The sequence below is a fragment of the Simochromis diagramma genome, unplaced genomic scaffold, assembly GCF_900408965.1.
Source record: "Simochromis diagramma unplaced genomic scaffold, fSimDia1.1 OVJJ01000333.1, whole genome shotgun sequence".
In the NCBI taxonomy this organism is placed as follows: Eukaryota; Metazoa; Chordata; class Actinopteri; order Cichliformes; family Cichlidae; genus Simochromis; species Simochromis diagramma.
Genome location: NW_024386765.1, coordinates 1,761,535 through 1,782,889, shown reverse-complemented (window position 1 = coordinate 1,782,889; position 21,355 = coordinate 1,761,535). Strand labels below are relative to the sequence as shown.

General features: G+C 38.2%; 3 protein-coding genes and 1 long non-coding RNA gene across 5 annotated transcripts in view; 2 read left to right on the top strand and 2 right to left on the bottom strand.

Moving 5' to 3' along the window:
- ranbp10 (RAN binding protein 10) overlaps positions 1-2,680 on the bottom strand; it is a 38,343-nt gene extending 35,663 nt beyond the window's left edge. Inside the window, exon 1 of the mRNA XM_040035250.1 lies at positions 2,315-2,680. Within this exon, the coding sequence (XP_039891184.1) occupies positions 2,315-2,513 (199 nt within the window). The 5' untranslated portion in view covers positions 2,514-2,680. The remainder of the gene's footprint in view (positions 1-2,314) is intronic.
- A 411-nt stretch (positions 2,681-3,091) lies between these two features.
- On the top strand, positions 3,092-8,511 carry tsnaxip1 (translin-associated factor X interacting protein 1). The gene is made up of 10 exons (XM_040035264.1): positions 3,092-3,352; positions 3,484-3,593; positions 3,777-3,914; positions 4,014-4,107; positions 5,080-5,276; positions 5,592-5,733; positions 6,903-7,065; positions 7,154-7,277; positions 7,577-7,686; positions 8,017-8,511. The coding sequence occupies exons 2-10, from the start codon at positions 3,492-3,494 to the stop codon at positions 8,114-8,116; spliced, it is 1,170 nt and encodes a 389-aa protein (XP_039891198.1). The 5' UTR covers positions 3,092-3,352; positions 3,484-3,491; the 3' UTR covers positions 8,117-8,511.
- Positions 8,512-11,172: 2,661 nt separating this feature from the next.
- LOC120735169 lies at positions 11,173-12,733 on the bottom strand. Its single transcript, XR_005696202.1, has 2 exons — positions 11,682-12,733; positions 11,173-11,497 (listed from the first exon to the last, which is right to left on the bottom strand). It is a non-coding gene; the product is annotated as an uncharacterized LOC120735169 (long non-coding RNA).
- A 654-nt stretch (positions 12,734-13,387) lies between these two features.
- On the top strand, positions 13,388-21,321 carry nutf2 (nuclear transport factor 2). Of its 2 annotated transcripts, none has more exons than XM_040035228.1 (5): positions 13,388-13,505; positions 14,625-14,746; positions 16,743-16,814; positions 17,123-17,221; positions 20,462-21,321. In XM_040035228.1, the coding sequence occupies exons 2-5, from the start codon at positions 14,648-14,650 to the stop codon at positions 20,573-20,575; spliced, it is 384 nt and encodes a 127-aa protein (XP_039891162.1). In that variant the 5' UTR covers positions 13,388-13,505; positions 14,625-14,647; the 3' UTR covers positions 20,576-21,321. The 2 variants fall into 2 exon arrangements, with proteins under 2 accessions (XP_039891162.1, XP_039891170.1); XM_040035236.1 differs by lacking the exon at positions 13,388-13,505 and adding an exon at positions 13,570-13,727.
- The last annotated feature ends 34 nt before the right edge of the window (positions 21,322-21,355 follow it).

The following is a 21,355-nucleotide window of genomic DNA, read 5'->3' as shown; positions in this document are numbered from 1 at the left end:
TGAATTTGAAATCCCGTACTATTCCTTTAGTTCCACGTCAGTCCTGTTATGGTTATTCACAGTATATATTAAAGTGCTTCTCTCACAGGTCAAAGAAATGATTAGTTGACTTTTTTTTTAACTATTTGCTTGCGAAAAGTTTTGCTCAGTTAAAAGTTTGCTTGGTACACTGACATTGTGATTACTGTAAGTCATAAAACATAAATCTACAGCAAAACAATTAGTATTCCAACAAAATCCTTAGTCAACAGCTTGGTCTTTCATCAGGGTGCAGCTGAATTAATTATATGTGTAAAAGTGCAAAGAAAACGCAATAGGGTGTGTTACAGAACATTAGATTTATTCCTACTATGTATTCCTACTATGCAACTGTAACCCTCTCTTTATTTCTAAGTTAATGATAAAATTATCTTTGCATCTGCAGAGGTGTAAAAATTAACACCATTTGCTGCATTTATTGGTACAAAGTCATTAAGTTTGTTTAAGTAGCTATCTTGCTGCTGAGGCTGCGAGGATTAATCTCTGTCAGTGCGCAGCAGGACTAGGTAGACACTGCATGGCCTTGAACAGAGAAAATTGGCACGCTGGTCAAAATAGCATCCAAACCACAAGGGTGAGGGAACAGAGCAGGAACAACTAGGAGCAGAAAAAAATATCTCACACACTCCAGAACAAACCTATTTATATGTCATGCCTTAACAATAGTGCAGTGTCACTGAATCTGTGCACCTTTCATAAACATAATGACTCAATGTCCAACATAACCTCAACAAGAACCCCCCCCCCCCCACACACACACACACACACACACTCATCCTCAGCAATACACCACTTTGAGCCAGTGCCAGAGCTGTTAGGTAATTCTAGACTAGAATACAATCTTAACAGCACTGATTATAGCAAAAGGTAAATCAACATTCTCAACATAACAGATAAACTGAATGGAAGCTCATATTCAACTGTTCATCAGCAGGGACCTGATCAATTATGCATTAAATGATCTGCGGTTGTATCTGGCATTAGGCCCGAGTCTACAAATAAGAGGCCCTCACTGCTATTTACAAACTGTAGGACCACCACTCCATAAACCTCACAAAATGGATTACACAACCTTAATTTTGAATTACACATCTTGCCTGTATCCTCTCACCTTCTACACGGGGCCCAAAGTAGCCTATCAATTGGGATTTTTCACAGTGTGTGATTAAAGTCTTGTAGTGTTTTCCTGTTTTGGTGTGGTGTGTGTGTGTGTGTGTGTGGGGGGGGGGGGTGTCTGAACCGCACAGAAGCCGTCACACGGATGTCACCTTGTTTTGATATAGGTGGTTGCTAAATTGAGACGGCTAAAAGCCCTGCTGTCAGCTTTTATCCATCTGAATGAAAGACTGACTGAACCGTCTGGTTGCTGTTAACGTTAAAATGCCAGAGCCCGTCGATACTCCGGATTTATAACCAGAACGGTGCATTTTGGCCTAATGTAATGCGCAGAGGCCTTCCTCTCACGGCAGCACCTCTATTGCCTGCTAGAAACTGGACCTGAAACTGTTGTTAGGCTCGGGGCACGCAGATCTGAATGGAGGTGGACGGGAAAATGATTGGAAAAAGACTTCTAGAACACTGCTCTGAAATCACATGAGAAACACAAAACAATGCCATTTTATCCTGTTTGCTATAGCACTGTACAGCGTTAATATTTCAACTAACACTGCACTGGAAAACAACAAGTTCTGTTGGTGTCCACCTCGGAACCTACTGTCCTCAATTCAATATTAGGAACAGCTAAGTTGGCTAACGTTAGCTGGTTAGCCACAAGGCTAAGTAATGTGTTTGGTTAACAGCTTTCTGTTAGCAAGCTCCCGTAAGTTAGACAGGGGTTTGCCAATAAACTATGCGTCGTTACTGCTGCCAGTGTCCCCTTCCAGTACAAAGCGAGGAGAACGTCAGATGCAGTGAGTTTACTCCAAAGCAGTAACGTCATAAACAGTAAATAAACAAAGAAGAGCCATGATATTGAAGATATCAGTGTTACGGTAATGAGACCGATGGCCAGGGTTAGCGAGTTCACTGTCACCCATCTGGGCATTCCTCTGCTCATTCGTGAAACAAAGCAAGGTTACAGGACAGGAGAGGCAGCTCAGACTAGATTTACCAGGACTGCACACGCACATACACAGTCAACATAATCGCATACTGAGTGTGTATGTGTGTGTGTGAGAGAGAGAGAGACCCCCCCCTTCGGCAACAACACAGACAGATTTGAACTGCTGTTTTGACTACACACTTAGGCCCATCAGTGATGAGGCAGGTCTCTAACCTTTGTAATGGACCCGTAGGTTGTTCTGTGACAGCCCAATGTAGCTGTATTTATCCTTGGGGCTCCAGGATCGGGGTAAAGGGGTCTCTTCCTCGTTTACAGCCGGGTAAAGCCGCTTCAGCCTCTCGTTAAGCTCGTGCTCCTGGTAATTAAAAGCAGGATCTCCCAGCGGCAGGCTTCCCGCTCCGAGCTCTGTCATTTTTTTGGCCTCCTGTTTTTGTATCTTATTGTTCGTTTCTTTCTATCCAAAGCCCAGTGTCAGTCCGCTGGAGCTGTAGGCTGAGAGTGAGAGGGACTGAGGGGAGAAAATAGCAGCGGTGTGACATCCCCGGATAAGCAGCAGAATGTACTGTAGGCTGAAATAGTGTCGTATGGGTACTGTAGTTCAGCTGCACGCTCGCTTTTATGCTAATGTCACTAGAAATGACTACAGAGTTCCACTACTGTCAGACGGGTTTAGGGCCTTCCAGTGAGATAGGGGGCTAGGAAATGTAGTTTTCGTCTGTTAAACTTACACACGTTTTCAGAACGTTATATAATTTAATTTTGAACTTTACATGGTAAAACTTGTATTTATTTGTAAGTTAAAGGGTATTTTTACAGTATTAATAGCAGTGTTATTTCCTCGGCGAAATATGTGCCTGTTCATAAAAACACTGTGTTGTTTACTAAGTTTTATTATATTGTAATTAATATAGCAGATATGTGAAATAGCCTTTATAAAACACGTTACCATATATTAGTTATTATATATCAAAGTTAATGATTGAGTTGAGCAGATAAAATCATTGCCATTTTGAAAATTAGTTAGGCGCGCACCGGGCAACTACGTGGGGTCTTGTTGCGTAGTCAGTCGTCGTTACCATGGAAACCCTGCTACAAATACGCTAAAGCCGATCTCATTGAGTTAAACTGACGAAATACAACAGTTTCAAACGGGCTAAGTGTTTATTATTGTCTACCCCTTATATCAAAGCTATAAATGTCACCAAACAAAGATATAAAATTTCCACCTTTAACACCGTCACAAAAAACAAGGCAAGTGATGAAATGACTTCCATTTACACCAAAAATCATGCTACGTTTGTTTTTATGTATAAATACATTTGTACTTCAAAGCTTATTTAAAGTACGTTTAAGGCAGACTGACTTTGTTGTTTGCATATTAGACTTACATATGAATACAATCTACAAAGTTACACAGCCCAGACATCAGAGGAAAGGACATGAAGAGGAAAGTGCTGGTGGTGTATCTGTCCAACCATGTGCAACGAGAAAGGTACGTAAATCAGGTAACATTACACAAACAGCAATCTGACTTTGTCCTGCCAACATCTAAAGTCTTTTAATTGGTATAAAGATCATCTAAGAACTTCATGGCATCTTTATAAACTTTATCTTTCAGTGTCACAGGAAAGTTCCTTTCACAGTAATGTGTGCTTTTGTGTGACCAATCATGCAGTGCTGGACAGGAGGCAGTTACTTTTATGCAGGCCCAGACAGAAAGCCACAACTTCTGATGCAGCTGGAGAACTATGTGAGCAAGGAGCTTCATACTATCGACCCACATGAGCCAAAATTTCAGGAGCTGAAACTTCAGGTGAAATGTTTTTGTTGATTGTATTTATGTTTAGAAGATATATACGTATTTTCTTGCTGCAGTCTAAGTACTTACAATCTTACTCTACTTTGCCTACAGGTCTACCGCAATGCATTTGAATGTTTCATCACTGCCTTCAAAACTTACCAACCCCTTCTGTCTGCCATTAAAAAGGAATATGAAAACACCTTTGGTCAGTAACTCTATGAGAAAGATAGTCTGATTTGTATAGATTTTATAAAAATCCTATTTAAAAAAACAATTTATAACAGATTTGACAAGGTTTTGAAGCAGATTAGAAATGGCATCCCACAACGTTTTTGGGAAAAACAGAAAAATATATTACCTTTGGGTATAGAATTAAATAAATTAAAGTTTTATATTTACAATACATAAATATCAATATTCTCTCACATCTAAGTGGTAAATGTCTTACACCAAACTAAATTTATTGGTTCAAATGCACATGCAAAGAGAGGGTGTATAATAGTAACAACAATGTAGATATCTCTTTAGAGACAGGATGGTTATGGGAATATTATGAGGATTCTAGCCTAAAGTATTTACTTAATGCATTCGACTGCAAAATATAATTTGATTAGCCCTTTCTTGCAGTCATAATACACAGCAACCAGCGTGGTTCCATCCAGCCTCGCAAAGTAAGGCAATATATTTCTTTGTAAAGAAAAAAGTATTATTCTGAATTAATTTCTCAAAACTTTGTGACTTTAATATTCAGTAACTATATTAATAATTTTGAGTCTTCTCCAGGTACTATTCTGTCTCTTTGCCATTCCCTTTTGAGTGTTTTCTTCTAAATCATCCTATACATAGTCATACACTTTTCTTTGTTGTTGTAAGGATTCAACTCAGCATTTGTGAGAGCAAATCTGGGTTAAGAAGTTAATAAAATTAGTGGAAAGGATTCCACTAGATTCCAATAGCTTTCTAAAAGGTCCTAGCAGTTTGTGTAGGCAGTAAAATGATAAGTTCTATTGTAGCATAGAAAGAGTTGGTTGCAACATGTTATTCTAACCTAGTTAAAACTAATTGTCTATTCAGTAAAAAGATGAAGTTTGTAGAGGTTAGCTTTTCTTTGTATAAAGACTTTATATCAGGGAGTTGATTATTTGTTGTAATGCATGCATTGTATACATCTTTTCAGTTCATCAGGGAGAACAAATCAAAAAGCTGGAACCACTGCAGTCCCATCTGAGGCTGGTGACAGAGGAATGTGACAGAAAGATTCAAGCTCGCTGGGCAGAGGAGCAGGCTGAGATTGCTGCCTTGAAAATGGAGAAGCAGAAGCTAAAGGAGGAGATTGAAGCCATGAGAAAGAGAGAGAAGACAGTGCAGGCAGTGGTAAATGGCATACTTTTAATTTTATTTTTGTTTAATTAATCATGTGACTTTTAGTCACTTGGATGAGTGACAAAACGTTTCTCCCACTGAAAACATCCAGATGAACAGAATCAGCTTTTGGAGATTTATTTACCTGGATGATTGACAATGCATCAAGACATGTGACTTTTAAGGGCATGAAAGTTTTTATGAAAGCATAAAAGCTTAAAGGCATGAAAGCATACACACAACCCTGCTCATAAAGGAAATTTATCCATCAATTAATAGCTCATCATTATCGTATCAGTCACCCCACTGCCTGTTGTTCCTCTTAAGGTGGATCATCTGCAGTCAGAACTGTCTGACCAGTATCTGCAGTACCGAGAGGAGCGTGATGCTCGCAGGTTGCTGATTTGGCAGCTCAATGACATGACAAGAAGTAGTGTGAAGGAGCAGCGTTCTGCAGACAAAAGTACAGGTATAACAACATCTATTACATCTTTAACTAGTTAACAGTGAACTGAAAATAACTTAAGGTCCTTTTCTTTAGATGTGAATTTAGAAGTGATTTCTTCCCAAAATAAACATGTTTTATTTTGGGAAGAAATATATTGTCTTATGGGTTTAAGACAATATAACATATTCTTTATTGGGATTAATTAATTAATTTATTTTATTTTATTTATCAAAGGGATTACTTTCTCACACTCTGACCAAATGATTTGAAGGTTAATATGAGGAGTCACCATAGCAACAATATATGTACGATGGAATTAAAGGAAAAACAATTGATACCCTTTAAGTGATACTGAAAATAATAATTTGTTTAAACGTTGAAACTGTCAGTATCTTTATTGGATGGTATTCCTTAGGAAACATATCCAGTGACTCACTAGAGACTCTCTGTAACTATAGTAGTAATGGAGAATAACTCTGTAAGTAACTGTGTTAAATTCCATATTTTGGATTTGAAACTTAAAGTTAACATCAGTGGGGTGGCTGTAGCTCAGGCGGCAGAGCAGGTCAGCCACTAATCAGAAGGTCGGTGGTTCGATCCCAGGCTGCCTCCTGGCTGCATGCCAAATATCCTTGGGCAAGATACTAACCCCATGTTTGCCTACTGGTAGTGGTCAGAGGGCCTGGTGGCGCCAGTGTCCGGCAGCCTCGCCTCTGTCAGTGCGCCCCAGGGCAGCTGTGGCTACAATGTAGCTTGCCATCGCCAGTGTGTGAATGTGTGTGTGAATGGGTGGATGACTGGTTGTAAAGCGCTTTGGGGTCCTTAGGGACTAGAAAAGCGCTATACAAATACAGGCCATTTACCATTTAAACTCCATAAAAAAGATTATTTTTGAGATTGAAAAAATTGCAGAAGTAGTTCGTTTGAGTTTTATTTCACTAATTTCCAACTTTTTGTATTATTATTATTAAATAATTGATAAAAGATGGTAGCGTGTGATCAGCTTCTGGTTTGGGGCATGCCAGAAAAAGTTTGAAAACCTCTTTGATGGAAAAGGCCCAACATTATCTATATTTGAAAAACCCAAGTACAGTAACCTCTAGAGCTCAGCAAAACATATGTTTTTATGTTTATAAAATATAAATGTCTATAGGGAAGTGTGTCATGCTCTTACATGTGTTTCCATTTAGATTGGAAGGATCCTGTGGAACTGCAGCTCGCTCTAAAGGTGTGTCGAGAAGACCTGAGGAAAGCCCAGGAGGAACTGAACAGGATGAATGCAGAGTACTGGGGTGTTGTGCCCCAGTGTGACTGGGACGCCCTTGAACAGAAACACCAACGGACCGAGCTTCAAGGTATCTCATGCTGGATACTATACGTAGACTTCATGACTTAACATCTCAACAGTCTTTGGTGACTTTTTTTTTCTTTTTATTGTAAAGTTGAAGACACTCCAGGATGACTTTGATCAGTTAAAGAGTGAGTATGACACACTGCTGGAACTCCACAAACGAGGCAGCATGCAGGCCAAGACACACGTCTCAACCTCTGTCCAGGTGCTTTACGTATGTAGAACTTGAACAGATTTTCAATTCTATGAATATTCTAATAAATGTAATGTGTGTGTCACTACCTGTCTCTAATCTAATAAATGTCACCTGATAAAGCTGATAAAGAGCCTAAATATGAATAAATTAGGGACCAGAAGCTCAATACTGCTATTCCAGCGATAGAGACAGCTTGACATAAAGAGTGGAGGAAATAATAATATTTGCAAAATGTCATCGTAAACTGACAAATATGAAAGTTGGATCAATCTTCTCAGCAAAAGTAACGACCAACATTGCCACCAAATGTTTTTCAGACTGATGAGAGTGGGTCCCAGCAGCAAAGCCACATTCAGTCCCTGCAACAAGAGGAACCAGTCACCTCTGATGCCCCTGAGAGCAACATGTTCCCTGTCCATGAGTCTAGGTGATAAAAATAGATATACATTGAAACATATACACACACACACACACACACACACACACACACACACACACACACACACACACACACACACACACACACACACACACACACACACACACACACAGTGGATTAGTCAGTTTTATTTATACTGCATAAAGTCATAATTTTGCCTCAAGGGGCTTTAAAATATGTGCAGCATACACTACTGCCTAGCCTTATACCATCAGTTCAGATAAGCCTTGAAGGTTATGAGTAATTTTCTTTGTCTGGTTCTGTTGTACTTTGTCAAATGAGAGCCATGTGTATATATGTGTGTGTTCATATGTATAGGGAGGCCCAGAGGACAACATATTTTGGAGAGGAAACAGATCCACGTTTGGCCTCATCTCAAGGTGAAGCAGGCAACAGTGGTGATCCCATCTCCTCTTAGAGCCTGCGTTTAGCGGCTGGGGTCTCAAGTTTGAGCCTTGATGTAATTCACAACATGTGATCAAAATTGTGAAGATGCTGAATTAAATATTAGAAATTGTGGCCACTGAGACCACCTGTAAGTTTCCAAGCTTTACCTTCAGTTCCTTGACAATTCAGCGGAAAATGTACCATCAAATCTTAAAACCACTTTCCTAACAGTGAGTGAAATACTCATATAGTATTCATTCTGTATTACAACAGTTCAATGATCTTATTCATCTTATTCACACAAATGTAAAACACCTCGTTTGTTCTGGGGAAAATTAAAGCCTTGTAAAATCAGCCAGAACTATTTTCATTTGTTCCCTGGAAATGGTTAAGTGATTTTTGTTTTTTGCTTTGTTAACTGTACTAATCAAGCTAAATGTATCTTATAAAAATAATTTTAATTCATATTTCTTTCTTTGATATGGTATTATAATGGGACTTCTATGTCGTATCCATTCATATACTACATTCATATTCTTCTCCTCTACCAGAGTATCTTTGCATGACTGACAGATCAAAATAATCCCTGTTTATCTTATTCTGGGCCTTGGTGAAGTCCGTCACTTCATACCTTCCTCTTTCCTTTAAGCTGACTTTCTTCTGATTGGCTGCCCCTCGAAATCAGAGCGTTTGAAAAGCAAGTGGGTGGAACTTCTGTGTTCACAGTTAGTGTGCGCTTGAGATGACCTTTTTAGGGATTATTCCACATTCACTACGAAGCCATACATATTCAGGAGAAGAACAAATGTAGGAGAAGGCATTTAGGGCAATGAATCCCAGTCACGTATACTGACCTTAACACTGAAAACTCTGGCCATGTTTAAAATGAGTATCCAACATTGTAACACATTAAGTATGACAGAGAATAAGGAGCTGAATAATGTAACATTTTTTGAGCCTGCTTAAAAAAAATACATTCATTTACAACATGCAAGTCACCAGCTCTGACGCTTCTTCTCAAACACACCACAGCAAAGTACATTGTGCTCACTACAACTGGCTGATGGAAAATCCCCATGATTTTACTCTCGTTTTGCTCTCTTCATTAGGAAGTAGAGCTTGCTCATCCTCTTTTTGGATACAGCTTCTGTGTTAGTCTTCCAGTTCAACCTGTTGTTGATATGGATGCCTCTGTATTTGTACTCCTCCACCACATCAGCATCCTATCCCAGGATAGACATGGGTCAGTTGTCCTCTTTCCTCTGAAGTTGATCACAGTCGCTCTGGTCTTATTTATATTTGGAAGCAGATGAATCCTCCCAGGCCAGTCCAGTCACCCAGTAGTGCTCTGTGCTCCTCTTCCCACCCACAACTAATACAACCAACAACTGCAGAATTGTCAGAGTATTTCTGTAGATTGCATAGACCACAATTGTACTGAAAGCCTCAGGTGTACAAGGTGAGCACAAGTGGAGATGACACAGTTCCCTTTGGAGCTCCTGTACTGTACCGTCCAGTCTCCCAAATTGCAGTCTGTCTATCAGGTAATCATTAATCCAGGAGATGGTGGACATGTTTGTTAATATTTCTGGTAGCTTCTGTATGCGAACTGCAGAGGGTCACGAGATGTTTTCATGTTGGACAGTACTTATCTCTCGACAATCTTCATTAAATATGATGTAATGGCAAGTGGTCAGTAGGCTTTAAATTCTTAATAGTGTTGAGGTTTTTGGTACAGGAACTAGACAGGATGTTTTCCCTAACACTGATATCATCTGCTGTTTCAAACTTTGGCTGTAAATGTGACTCAGGATCACAGGCAGCTAGCTAGCACAGGTCCTCAGCACCTTGGGGTTGATGTAATCAGGCAGTTTTGTGTAGCCTAATAATGGGAGAATTTAAGTATTTAAACATGTTTTACTTATAGCTTGAGAGTAGATAGCAACACATGTAGTAAACTTAATTTCTTGCAGGACCAAAATAAGGAAAGCGGTGAGGCTCAGTGACGTTGTAGTCCATGCTCTGCAGAAAGAGATAAGTTAATGTGCTGCTAATGGTAATATGTCCACCCCAGATAAGCACCTTTCTATGCCAGTTTTATATTTCAAATGCTGATAGCATGTTTGAAAATTTCTTTGACTGTTAAAAAAATGCTTTGCAACCTAAGGCTCAATAAAAGATTCCCTAATGCCCTGATATTAACTGGGTTATTATATAATCTCAAGGATTTATTCTAAGAAAGTTCACAACCCATATGAGCTGCACTTCATTTGTAAAAATAAGTCAGTAGATAGATAGATAGATAGATAGATAGATAGATAGATAGATAGATAGATAGATAGATAGATAGATAGATAGATGCTAACTATAGAAATTAACTAAAATAGTAGGAAAATACATTTATTTATTTCTGTGTCAGTGGTATTCATCAAGTGTGCATTTAAATGCCTTTTGATTGACTGTACAAATATAAGGAATCCAAGAACTGGCAACTGACAGTAACCCTTTATATTGAATAAAACTAAAACAAATTAGTATATTTTATTTAATTATCTAAACCTATTTTGTGCAATGTAGGTCTGATAAAACCACCCGCTTGGCTGAATGAAACCACCTGCGCTCTCAGACGCGAATGTCGACGTGCAGAGAGAAAATGGAAAAAAGATAAGCTCCCGGTGTCTTTGGGCATCCTGTGTGACCGCTTATCAAATAATCAGAAAACTGTTAAAGCTGCAAAATCTGCTTTCCCTTCCGGTGTAATTTCTATCAACAATCATAAGCCCCGAGTTGGTTTCAATACTTTTAATTCTGTGATTAACCCCTGTGCTACTGTTTCTATGATTTCTTTGCACATTGTGAAAAGTTTTTGAATCACTTCATTAAAAAAATCTCAACCTTACGAACACTGCATTCACAGGCAGTGTTAGACCTAGATCCACCTCGGTTGTTTTTCAGCAGTTTTTAACCTTTTCTGCATTGAAGGAAGTACTTGATCACTTAAGACCGTCTAATTCCCCACAAGATATTCTTCCTTCTCTCCTCCTTAAAGAAACTCTTCATGTCATTGGGCCTAGTATTTTATTTTTATTAAATACTTCATTGTCATCAGGTTGTGTACCAGCTGTTTTCAAACATGCTGTTGTGCAACCCATTATTAAGAAGAAAAATCTTGATCCAGATGTGCTTCCTAACTTGAGGCCAATTTCTAAACTGTCTTTTATGTCCAAAATTTTGGAAAAAGTTGTTTTCAAGCAACTTCAGATCTTTTTAGACGCTCATGGCATGTGTGTAGAGTTGCAGTCTGGTTTTAAGTCGCTTCACAGTACTGAGACGGCGCTTTTAAGAGTTTTTAATGATCTTCTTTTAACTGTAGACTCAGGTTGCTCTATTGTTTTACTCCTTTTAGATTTGACTGCCGCCTTTGACACAGTCGAACACGTAGTTGGTCTAAAAGGCACGGTTTTATCTTGTTTTAAATCATATTTATCGGAGAGGTCATTTTCTATTAAAATTGGGCAATACTCCTCTTCCTCCGCCCTATGTGTTGTGGTGTGCCACAGGGGTCTGTTTTGGGTCCAACTCTGTTCTCCTTATACATGCTGTCTTTGGGATCAATTTTTAGGAAATACAACATTCCCTTTCATTGTTATGCTCATGACATCCAAATTTACTTCCCCTTGAAACTGGACGTCTCTGTCCCACTGCAGCCTTTGCTTAACTGTTTACATGATGTTAAAGACTGGTTAACACAGAATTTTCTTACACTAAATGAAAATATGACTGAAGCTATGGTTTTTGGAACTCATGCCCCTTTGAACAAGTTAGCTGATACCCTCGGTCCTCTTGCTTCTCATCTTTCTCACGCTGTAAGGAATCTCGGAGTGTTTTTAGATAGCTCCTTTAAATTAGAGAAGCAAGTGTCCACAGTGGTGAAAACAAGTTTTTATCAGTTACGTGAAATTGACGAAACTCAGCCTCATCTTCCTCCAAGAGACATAGAAACACTTATTCAAGCCTTCATCACCTCTAGACTGGACTACTGCAGTTCTCTCTTTTTGGGTCTTCAACACTCATCTCTCCATCGCTTGCAGTTGGTCCAAAATGCTGCTGCACGTCTTTTAACAGGTGTTAGAATGTATGAACACATCACTCCAGTTTTAGCAAATTCACACTGGCTCCCTGTAAAATATCGTATTGATTTTAAGATTCTTTTACTTACTTTTAAAGTTTTAAAAAATATGTCGCCTATTTATTTAAACGAACTCCTAAACATGTATGACCCCAAAAGAGCACTGAGATCTTCTAGCCAGATGCTCTTAGCACAACCAAGGTCTCAATTGAAGCATAGAGATCGGGCCTTCGCAGTAGCAGCACCCAGACTCTGGAATAATCTGCCAGAGGAGATTCGTACTTCGTCTATTCAGTCTTTTAAATCGCATCTTAAAACTCACTTTTTTACTTTAGCTTTTAATTCAAGTTCAGAATGAGTACCACCAGGCCTCTTTTATGTTTTTATTGTTAATTCACTGTCTTCTTATTTACCTGTATTTGTTTCTAATTTATTTATATTTGTTTCTCTATCACAATTGGTTAAAAACAAGTGTTTTTAACCGATTGTGAAGCACTTTGGTCGACTCTGTTGTTTTTAAATGTGCTATACAAATAAATTTTGAATTTAATTGATGTTTTTAACAAACCAGGGTGTGTCGGTTTGTGGATCTATTTGCGGTGGCCTTTACTGCTGTTGACTGCAGAAATAAATTGTGTTTAGGTAAAAAGCCTTGCTTATGCCTTTTTTCTCAGTCTGGTGGACTCAGCAACCTAACCTAAGAGAACAATGAAGGCACAAGTTACAAATGACTAAATCTGTTTTGTGCTGCAATTTGATGTAATTTTAAAAGCAAATGTAATGCAATATAAGTGTTCTTGCTGGACAGTCGTGACTGTAGCACATTTAATCTTTGTACATCAAATAAAATAAAAACATTTTTGACATACCATTTTTATTGTCTCTTACTCCATGGGTTTTTATTGTTTTTTTCACTTCAGTAATCATCAAAACGTGTGATTTGGACATAATAATAATAATCATAATAATAATCATAATAATAATCATAATAGATTTTATTTGAAAGCGCCTTTCAGAACACTCAAAGACACTGTACACAGTAGAATAATAAAAGCAACATAAAAGCAAGCAGTTTACACAAGCATAAATGACATGACACACTTCTGAATATACATATATTTATATAGTATGTATCAGAATGTGGCAGTATTATGTAAAAGGCGACAGACAAGCAAATTGAGCATACTACAATCCCCATAATGCATCGGGCCTTTTACGGCTTTTTGTACGTACCCTCGTAGCGGAGCAGACATTGCACTGTGCGATCGTGCAGCCGGCCTCGGCGTAAGAGGTAAGTTTTTATTACTAGTTTTTATGGTGCCCCCTTACAAAATAGTGAATGGAAACATGTTCGAAAACAAAAAGCACTAGTTTAATCTGACATTCGAACAAGCCCGAGACTGTATAAGTTGTTAAATCGGTTGCTATTGGCCGGTTTGGGGCTAACGGTGGACACGCCTATGTAGAGTAGCTGCTTCGGTGTTCCAGAGCTGTACGCGCGGGCCCGCAAGAGGTATGAACACTCAAAGCAGACGGGGTATTTTTAGCAACTGGTGAACAGGCCACTACCAGCTGGCCGATCAGCTAACGCCTGGAAATATAATTTATCTGACGCCTAACATTGGCTGGCGAGGAGACATGCTACGTATGTGAACTGTCTGTGCTAGCACAGGCTGAGTCAACATTAGCAAACATGACACAAGCTAGCAGCAGCTAGTTAGCTAGAGTTAAGTAGTTAAAAATTAGCTTTTCCGTACATTAACGTTACTTGCTCATATTTCCTCAATCCCCCTTTACTTCTGACTATATTTACGGGGGCCCTGAACAACTTATGTGTGGTCGCAATTCGGGGTATGCTGCTCGCAGTCTACTGCTAATGTGCAGAGCGCTCGGATTGTTCCAGTAACAGCCGTGTATCGTTATGTGGGAGCACATGACTTGGGCTGTCAGTGTCACCCGAGCGGAGGGATCCGTTGCAGTAAAATATACTTTGGCTTATTGAGTTAAGTAATTTTAACATTTATTTTTCTCAATGAAATGGGATCTATATGCTATTTTTTTTGGAGTCTTTAGTTAAAAACATATTTTTCTTAAAAAAAACAAAAAACCCCAAATCAAAACAATGTGTGTACTGTACAGTTTATTGTACTGTTTGCTGCTTTAAGAGCTTGATTCTATAAAACAACAGCATCCCAGAATACTGTCTTGAATTATGGTAGTGAGGACTGTCCAAGAGTTTTTTCAGAAATCTGAAGCTTATGTTGACATCTGGTGACTATAAATTAGTTTTGATATAAGTGGGAGGCTGCTGCTGCTGCTGGTGCTGTTGTTGTTGTTGTTTTTTTTCTATGAATTGCCCCTTTTCTTATCTCATTACGTTTGTCTGACTCGCTCTCTCCCACACGCTCAGTGTGAGTTGCAGGGTGATTCAGGATGGTGGACCAGCCTTTGTGGGAGCAGATAGGATCCAGCTTTGTGCAGCACTACTATCAGATGTTTGACTCTGACAGATCACAACTGGGATCTATATATGTGAGTTGGACTTGTCTTATGTAGGTGTTTATGAGCAAACTCTTGCTGTAATAATCTCACTTTCCTTAATTTTGAGTTTATAATCCTAATGATTTAGGTATTGTCCAGTCAGGTCACTTTATGTATATGGCACATTTTAAAGTGTTTTACAATTACAAACGCATAGCTTGCATAACAGACAGGGAACATATTAAAAATTATAATTGAGAAATATGTCAGACAACAGTTAAAAAATAAATAGAAGTGGCAGACAGTTCGAGAGCCTAGGGGCAATATTTGCAACGTTTTGGTCGTTTTTAGTTTTTATGTGAGAAAAGGACACCAAGAGAAGTTATTGTGATGATGATCTCAGTGACGTGATGTGGAGTTAAAAGATCTGTAATATATTTGTTGAGCTAATCCATAGAGGGCTTTAAAACAAATAATGTTTAAATATATTTAAAACTTTGCAGGTTGCCAGGGCAGCTTAGCTAAAACAGCTTTGCTCACTCGTATGAGATGAGCAGCTGCGCTTCGAACCATCTGTAAATGAAAGAAAGTGCAATTGGGCTATCCTACACACAGGGAATTGCAGTAGTCCAGCTGAGAGGTGATAAAGACATGGATAACGCTTTAGTTCTTTAGATACAAAACTAGTTTTCGTTTAGTGATGGTTCTCAGTTGGTGAATGTTGTCAAGCAGCTTTTGACAAAATTCCTGATTTGATTGTTAAAAGTTAAGGAAATTAAAGCACCAAGATTTTTAATGACAGCATCGACATATCTGGATAAATGAACAAGTAACTCAGTGAAGATGTTTGTGGGGCTGGGAGGGCTGAATTAAATAGCCTCAGTTTTGCTGTCATTTAGTTCTAAACAATGCGACAAGACTGATTCAGAAAACATGGTTAATGAAAAGAATAGTGTTTTCTAAAAAGTCCTTCGTTTTTGTGTTGATTTTTACCCCAAATCCCTCCTGTCTACGTAGTAGCATGTTTAGTTTAGTTCACTTTTTTTTTTAATATGCACACATGAAATACATTTCCAGTTTAAGGGAATTCACTGTTAGGAAGCATTTTAAAACATAAAGGTGTAAAAGTTTCTAGAGCCAGTGAATAATTTTCCAATATTGACCAGAATATATCTGGATTTTGATAATCGAGCAGGTCTAGACATCAGCCTTGCATTGTCAGACTTACTCCTGAAGTTGTGATGATGCTTGTGGTCATGATGATGATGATTATTATTTGGAAGCATGTTGTTTTCACTCGCACATACCATGCACATTTGCAAGCCATGGATCTTTGGATTGAATTTTTTTTCCCTCTATAGTTGAGAACTTGTGATTATATAATTACAAAGTGCTGCCAAAAGCACAAAGGTAAACAGCTTGTCAATAAGTTCTTAGTTTAGTTGACAGAAACTGTCACATTTTGTGTTCTTTGACTCCATCTTTTCAAATGTGTGGAACTTCTGTTGAAAATGTTTTTATTTTTATGATGAAATTGGTTTGTGTATATAATAAAATCTGTCTTGAAACAAAATAAGCAGTCATGTCTATACATTGTACAGGTATTATTCAATAATCAGAACATTGAGTAACTTCTAGCTTTAGCCCTTGTGTCATTATATGGCCCTCAGGGCACTCATTCTATGAGTGATTTAATGAGTAGGAAAATGAGTCTTTTTCTATGTGCTGTGTTCACATTCCTTATTTGGGGGAAAAAAGGTCTCAAAAAGGAAAAGTCATTAAACAAACCTACTTATTAAAATGATTGTGCAGGTTCCGTTTTATGAATCAAAGCATTTACATAAGGCACTTTTTAACATCAACGCAGCCCAAAAACCCTGACAAAATAATTACGTTGGTTGTAACAATCTGTGATTTTAAACTGTACATGTCAGTGTCTAATTGATGATGTTTTAAGGAATCTGCTGAGTCATGATGTGGGTTTTCATCTGCACATTACATCCTCTTCCACTTTTGTGCTGATCACTCTTTCCCACTGTCTACACAGATCGATGCATCATGCCTTACGTGGGAAGGACAGCAGTACCAGGGAAAAAGAGCAATTGTCGAGAAACTCGCTGTGAGTACATTTGATAACCTATTGTCTTATACAGAGGTCACATGCATGCAACAGGTGGTTAGTGGCTTAAGTGAGATGTGTAGTGGCAGTGTAAGCTCATGCACACTAGAAACCAGGTTAAACTGTGATATGTGATCATTAAAAGATGGCTAATGTACACAGCTGTAGTGATTATCAAATCTCTATATGTAACATTTATATCAAAATAGTTTGGAATACTTCAGACACATCTTAAGTAAATGTTTTCACTGCCTGATATACCTGTATTAATCTTTCTCTTGTGTATCTTCATTATCTGTTTGGACCAGAGTCTCCCATTTCAAAAAATAGCGCATAGTATAACGGCGCAGGACCATCAGCCAACTCCAGACAGCTGCATCTTGAGTATGGTTGTAGGACAGCTTAAAGTAAGTAGCACTATCACAATGTCATTGAATGGAGCATGACAGGATTCACTGTTTTACAGCTAAATTGTCACACATTGAGCTATACAGTAAATGAGGTTGTTTCCCTTATTCTTCCAGGATCTGATCAGTGCTTCTTAATTTAAAACTACAATTTATAGGTTGAACATGATGAGAAAGATTTTAGTGTGTGAGCGCGTGTGTGTGTTTAATGTAGAAACTGGATTTGAAGCACTTTTTAGGCAAAAATGTTAATCCAGTAAATGATAACGTAACTTTCAACTGACTTTTTGTTCCCATCATGTTGGCAGTTGGTGGTACCCCAGTCAGTTTTCTTCATTCTCTTCAGCTGAACTGGGTTCAAACTACGGATCTTTTTTTTCTCTCTCTTCTTTTTCTTAAGGAGAAGAAATGAGACTTGTCGATAAGTCTAAAAGTAAGAAAGCGCTCAGAAAAGTAAAAATTGAGGAATATTTAATTGTTGAAGTGAAACATTGTCCATACAAATATTACATATAGTATCCCTAAGAGTAATTTGAAACCATTTACCGCATTCAGTTCAGATTATAAAGGCCACTTCAAGAAATATTAATATAGTTCCAGATGTCCCCTAAATGTATATTTCAAGTTTTGGTCCAAAATACAATTCTGATTTTTGTTTGTTTTAGCCATGATATATGCCTCTAGTATAACTAATTTACTCCCTAAAGAGCTCAGTCTTTAACAGTGCATGTCAGTGTCTGTGTTTTAGTTTTTCTGTTGTCCGACAACAGTAACAGATATTTTTAAATGAGAAAAAATTTACTGTGAGTTCAGCTGTGTTAAAATGAGTGTCGGATGTAGGACAGAAGCAAACTAATGCACATGGCTAACAGAAAGCCAGCTAAGTTTACTGGCACTGAAGCGCATAAAACCACATAAACTCAGAAATACACACCCAGTACCTCTCTGCTGGTTATAAATCACTCCTTGCACAATTTGTGCTCAATTTATAGTCTTCCCTCAACATTTAATTTTTCCTCAGAGCTCGTGAGTGAGTGAGTGAGTGAGTGAGTGAGTGAGTGAGTGAGAGAGAGAGAGAGAGATCAAAGTTAATAATTATGTTAGCCACATTAGCCCCACTAGGAAACAGCAGGGTGGTTCTGCTTCTGTGGGGACACTTTGATCTAAAGTATTTCATAGGATTTTCAGTTCTTCGGGTGATGGGAAATTTGGTAATTTTTCTTATTTTTAAGCTGTATTTAGCATATCTACACGCCCAGGGTATCTTTGTGTTATCTGGATTCACTTACCCTAACAATGGCAGTAAGGATGACTGATCACAGAAAGCTGGGCTATTAACACAGTGTTTACCAATTTAGACTGTAATTACTTGAATAGGATGGTGTTGGCAGCATTTGATCAGACACAATTATGGATTAAGTGTACTGACAGCAGAGTGTCTGATTTTTTTATTTTTTTTTTTTTTTATTTTTTTTTTAAAAGGAATATAAGAATATAATATGGGGAAAAATGAAGAGGTTAAATACATATTACAGACTGAAAGTAACAGCAAAACAGTGCTTTGAGAGGAAAAGCACTGTACAGTAGTTTAGCGTTAAAGAGGAAGAATCAAGCTTTAAGTGCTTTAGTCAATAAAACTGGAAGACTGCAGATATATTAATAAAGTTTTGTTATTGTTTGTTATTTGAAGCCATGAAAGAATGATGACAAAAATACAACCTGTGCAAGTTATCAAACCCATCAATATTGCAACTTTATTCTTAAGACATGGGATGATCTGATGGATCATAATTGAGTATTAAATTAATATTTTAAAGGGCAGTTTGTATTCTATAAACGGAACAGTCAGAGTAAAAAATTAAATAGGAAAAACAGAAATTGAATTCAAATGTAGGCTTAATCTATGTGTAAATTTGATATAAGGTCATCAAATGCAAATAGCTGTAGATCATATATTAATGCTTATGGAGCAATAAAATAGTTTTAAAATTGCTTACAGGTCACAAAAAAGATCAAAGAATAAATTTGGGTCTAACCTAAAATTCATTACTTAGGCTTATCAAGGAAAGATGGACTTTAGATGCCATTTTAAAAAAGATTAATCAAAAAAAATTAAACTCTCCTATCTACTCATTGAGGTCTGTGAAATCTTCCAGCATGGTGACACTGCTTTTAGGAGAACTGATTTTTCAGAATGTTTGGACATAGTATGGTGATATACACTGGTAAGGAGTTTACAGCCCTCACTGTACAAAGAAATCCAGGGTTAACCCTGATATTATCTGGAAAACTGCTTGAGGTACAGGCCTCTTGACTCCACTAGCGAAAAATGAACAAAACACACTGACTTTATCTCAGTTGCTGTATGACAATAGTCTGGTTTAACTTGGTAAAATACCAGTCACACAAACAACCTAGCCTAGAAAGGCAGCAACAGGTTGTCTATTCTTTAAATACATTTAAGGCATTTACATTTCTTTAAATCTGCTTGGATCAGGAAGCAATGGTCAGCAAGGGGGAAGGCTTATGGTTCCATTCGAGATTTAAACTTTCCATAGTTCACACTTTATACCTCATGGTAAAAAATACAAAAATAGATTTTTAGGATAGTTTGCAAAGTGTGGTTAATGTTAGCAGTGCTAGCACCGGCAGCCTTCTTTTGCGGGTATGCACACCTGCATTGCTTCAGGCGAGTGATTATATGACAGGTTACTTTGACACAGACATGCATATGAAATGGAGAGAGACATGAATAGATGTACACTTCTGACATATCCTAGACCCAGATGTTAACTGGGGCTATAGATTATTAAAATCACAATAATTTTGATGACTGGTATTTCTGTTGTCGGCCTCATTAGTCAGTAACAAGTATCTAGATGACTGGGTACACACCACACTAGAAAGAACTGTTGAAATTTTTTAAGGCAAAGCTAGCTTTCCTGTGAACAAAGTCTCTGTTTACATTCTGAAAAATCGTTTCTACCTATTCAAAAATGTTTCTTAAAGTGATATTTGTAGGAGTATTTACTGATCACCATACACTGTACCGATTTTACTGTTCCATTGGTGTATTTCTGCTGTGTCTGACAGTATGAAACAGAGGCATCCAGTTCAATAAAAACAATATGAATAACAGTATAATTTTATTGTAGCAGGTGTTCTTTACTCTAAATGTGTACCTTTTGATGAACTAGCCTCAATTAATAACAGCTTTCACTTCTGTGTGTGTGTTTGCAGGCAGATGAAGACCCCATTATGGGTTTCCATCAGAGTTTCATCCTGAAGAACATTAACGATGCATGGGTGTGCACCAATGACATGTTCAGGCTGGCCATTCACAATTTCGGTTAACCTGCGTCTCCACTTTGGCGGGCAGGGGCAGCCATAGTGAAGGTCACTGTGTGAAGTATGGAGGGAGGAGAAGAGAGAGCACTCATCCCTCCCTCCCGGCTGTTTCATTCACGCCTGTGTTGACAAACAAGCAAACACCAGATTCTAGATGTCAATCACTGAACCTCATCCAGACGGGTTTTCAGACCAGCCCAGCCTGTAGAACTGCAACGTGTTTCTTTGCTGAGAGCCGGCTGACCAATCAAACGCCCCTGTCTGCCACTCTGCTGATCTGCATGATGCTGGGAACCCCCTCATTACAATACTCAAGCCACCCGAAGGACAAACAGCTGACCGATGCCATTAACTCCGCTCTGCTCGCCTCTTTACTCTAACCCATTCTACTCTACTGTTGACTCCACTGCTGTCAACTCAGTTCTGTTAGCACTGTTGTTGACTGGTTTGTAGTCCCATGTTCAGGTTCAAAGATGGCTTCTTCAGTTTCCTTTTCACATATTTGTTTTTAGATGCCACTTGTGTGTTTACATTAGCTCGCCTTAGTGTGTTAAATAGAGTTTTATCTTCCTTTACACAACTGTTAACTTTGCCATGATTCATTTGCTCATGGATGACAAAGGTTGACATTGCTGTGTTTTGCTCTGACCCCGCTTATTTTCTCTCTCTCTTCTCTCTCTTTCACACACATCTGGCAGTTAAACATGGACTACAGCCACGATACACAATAAAACCTGGACTTTTTTTCTTAATGGTGTGACCTTGTCTTTCCATATCATGCTGTGG

Bases quoted from the DNA above. Each gene is read 5' to 3' on its own strand.
- nutf2 (XM_040035228.1), top strand. From the start codon at position 14,648: ATGGTGGACCAGCCTTTGTGGGAGCAGATAGGATCCAGCTTTGTGCAG. The intron at 14,747-16,742 runs GTGAGTTGGACT...CTGTCTACACAG, and splicing joins CACAACTGGGATCTATATAT to ATCGATGCATCATGCCTTAC. The intron at 17,222-20,461 runs GTAAGTAGCACT...GTGTGTTTGCAG, and splicing joins TGGTTGTAGGACAGCTTAAA to GCAGATGAAGACCCCATTAT.
- tsnaxip1 (XM_040035264.1), top strand. From the start codon at position 3,492: ATGAATACAATCTACAAAGTTACACAGCCCAGACATCAGAGGAAAGGA. The intron at 7,066-7,153 runs AGGTATCTCATG...TTTTATTGTAAA, and splicing joins CACCAACGGACCGAGCTTCA to GTTGAAGACACTCCAGGATG. The intron at 7,687-8,016 runs GTGATAAAAATA...TCATATGTATAG, and splicing joins TTCCCTGTCCATGAGTCTAG to GGAGGCCCAGAGGACAACAT.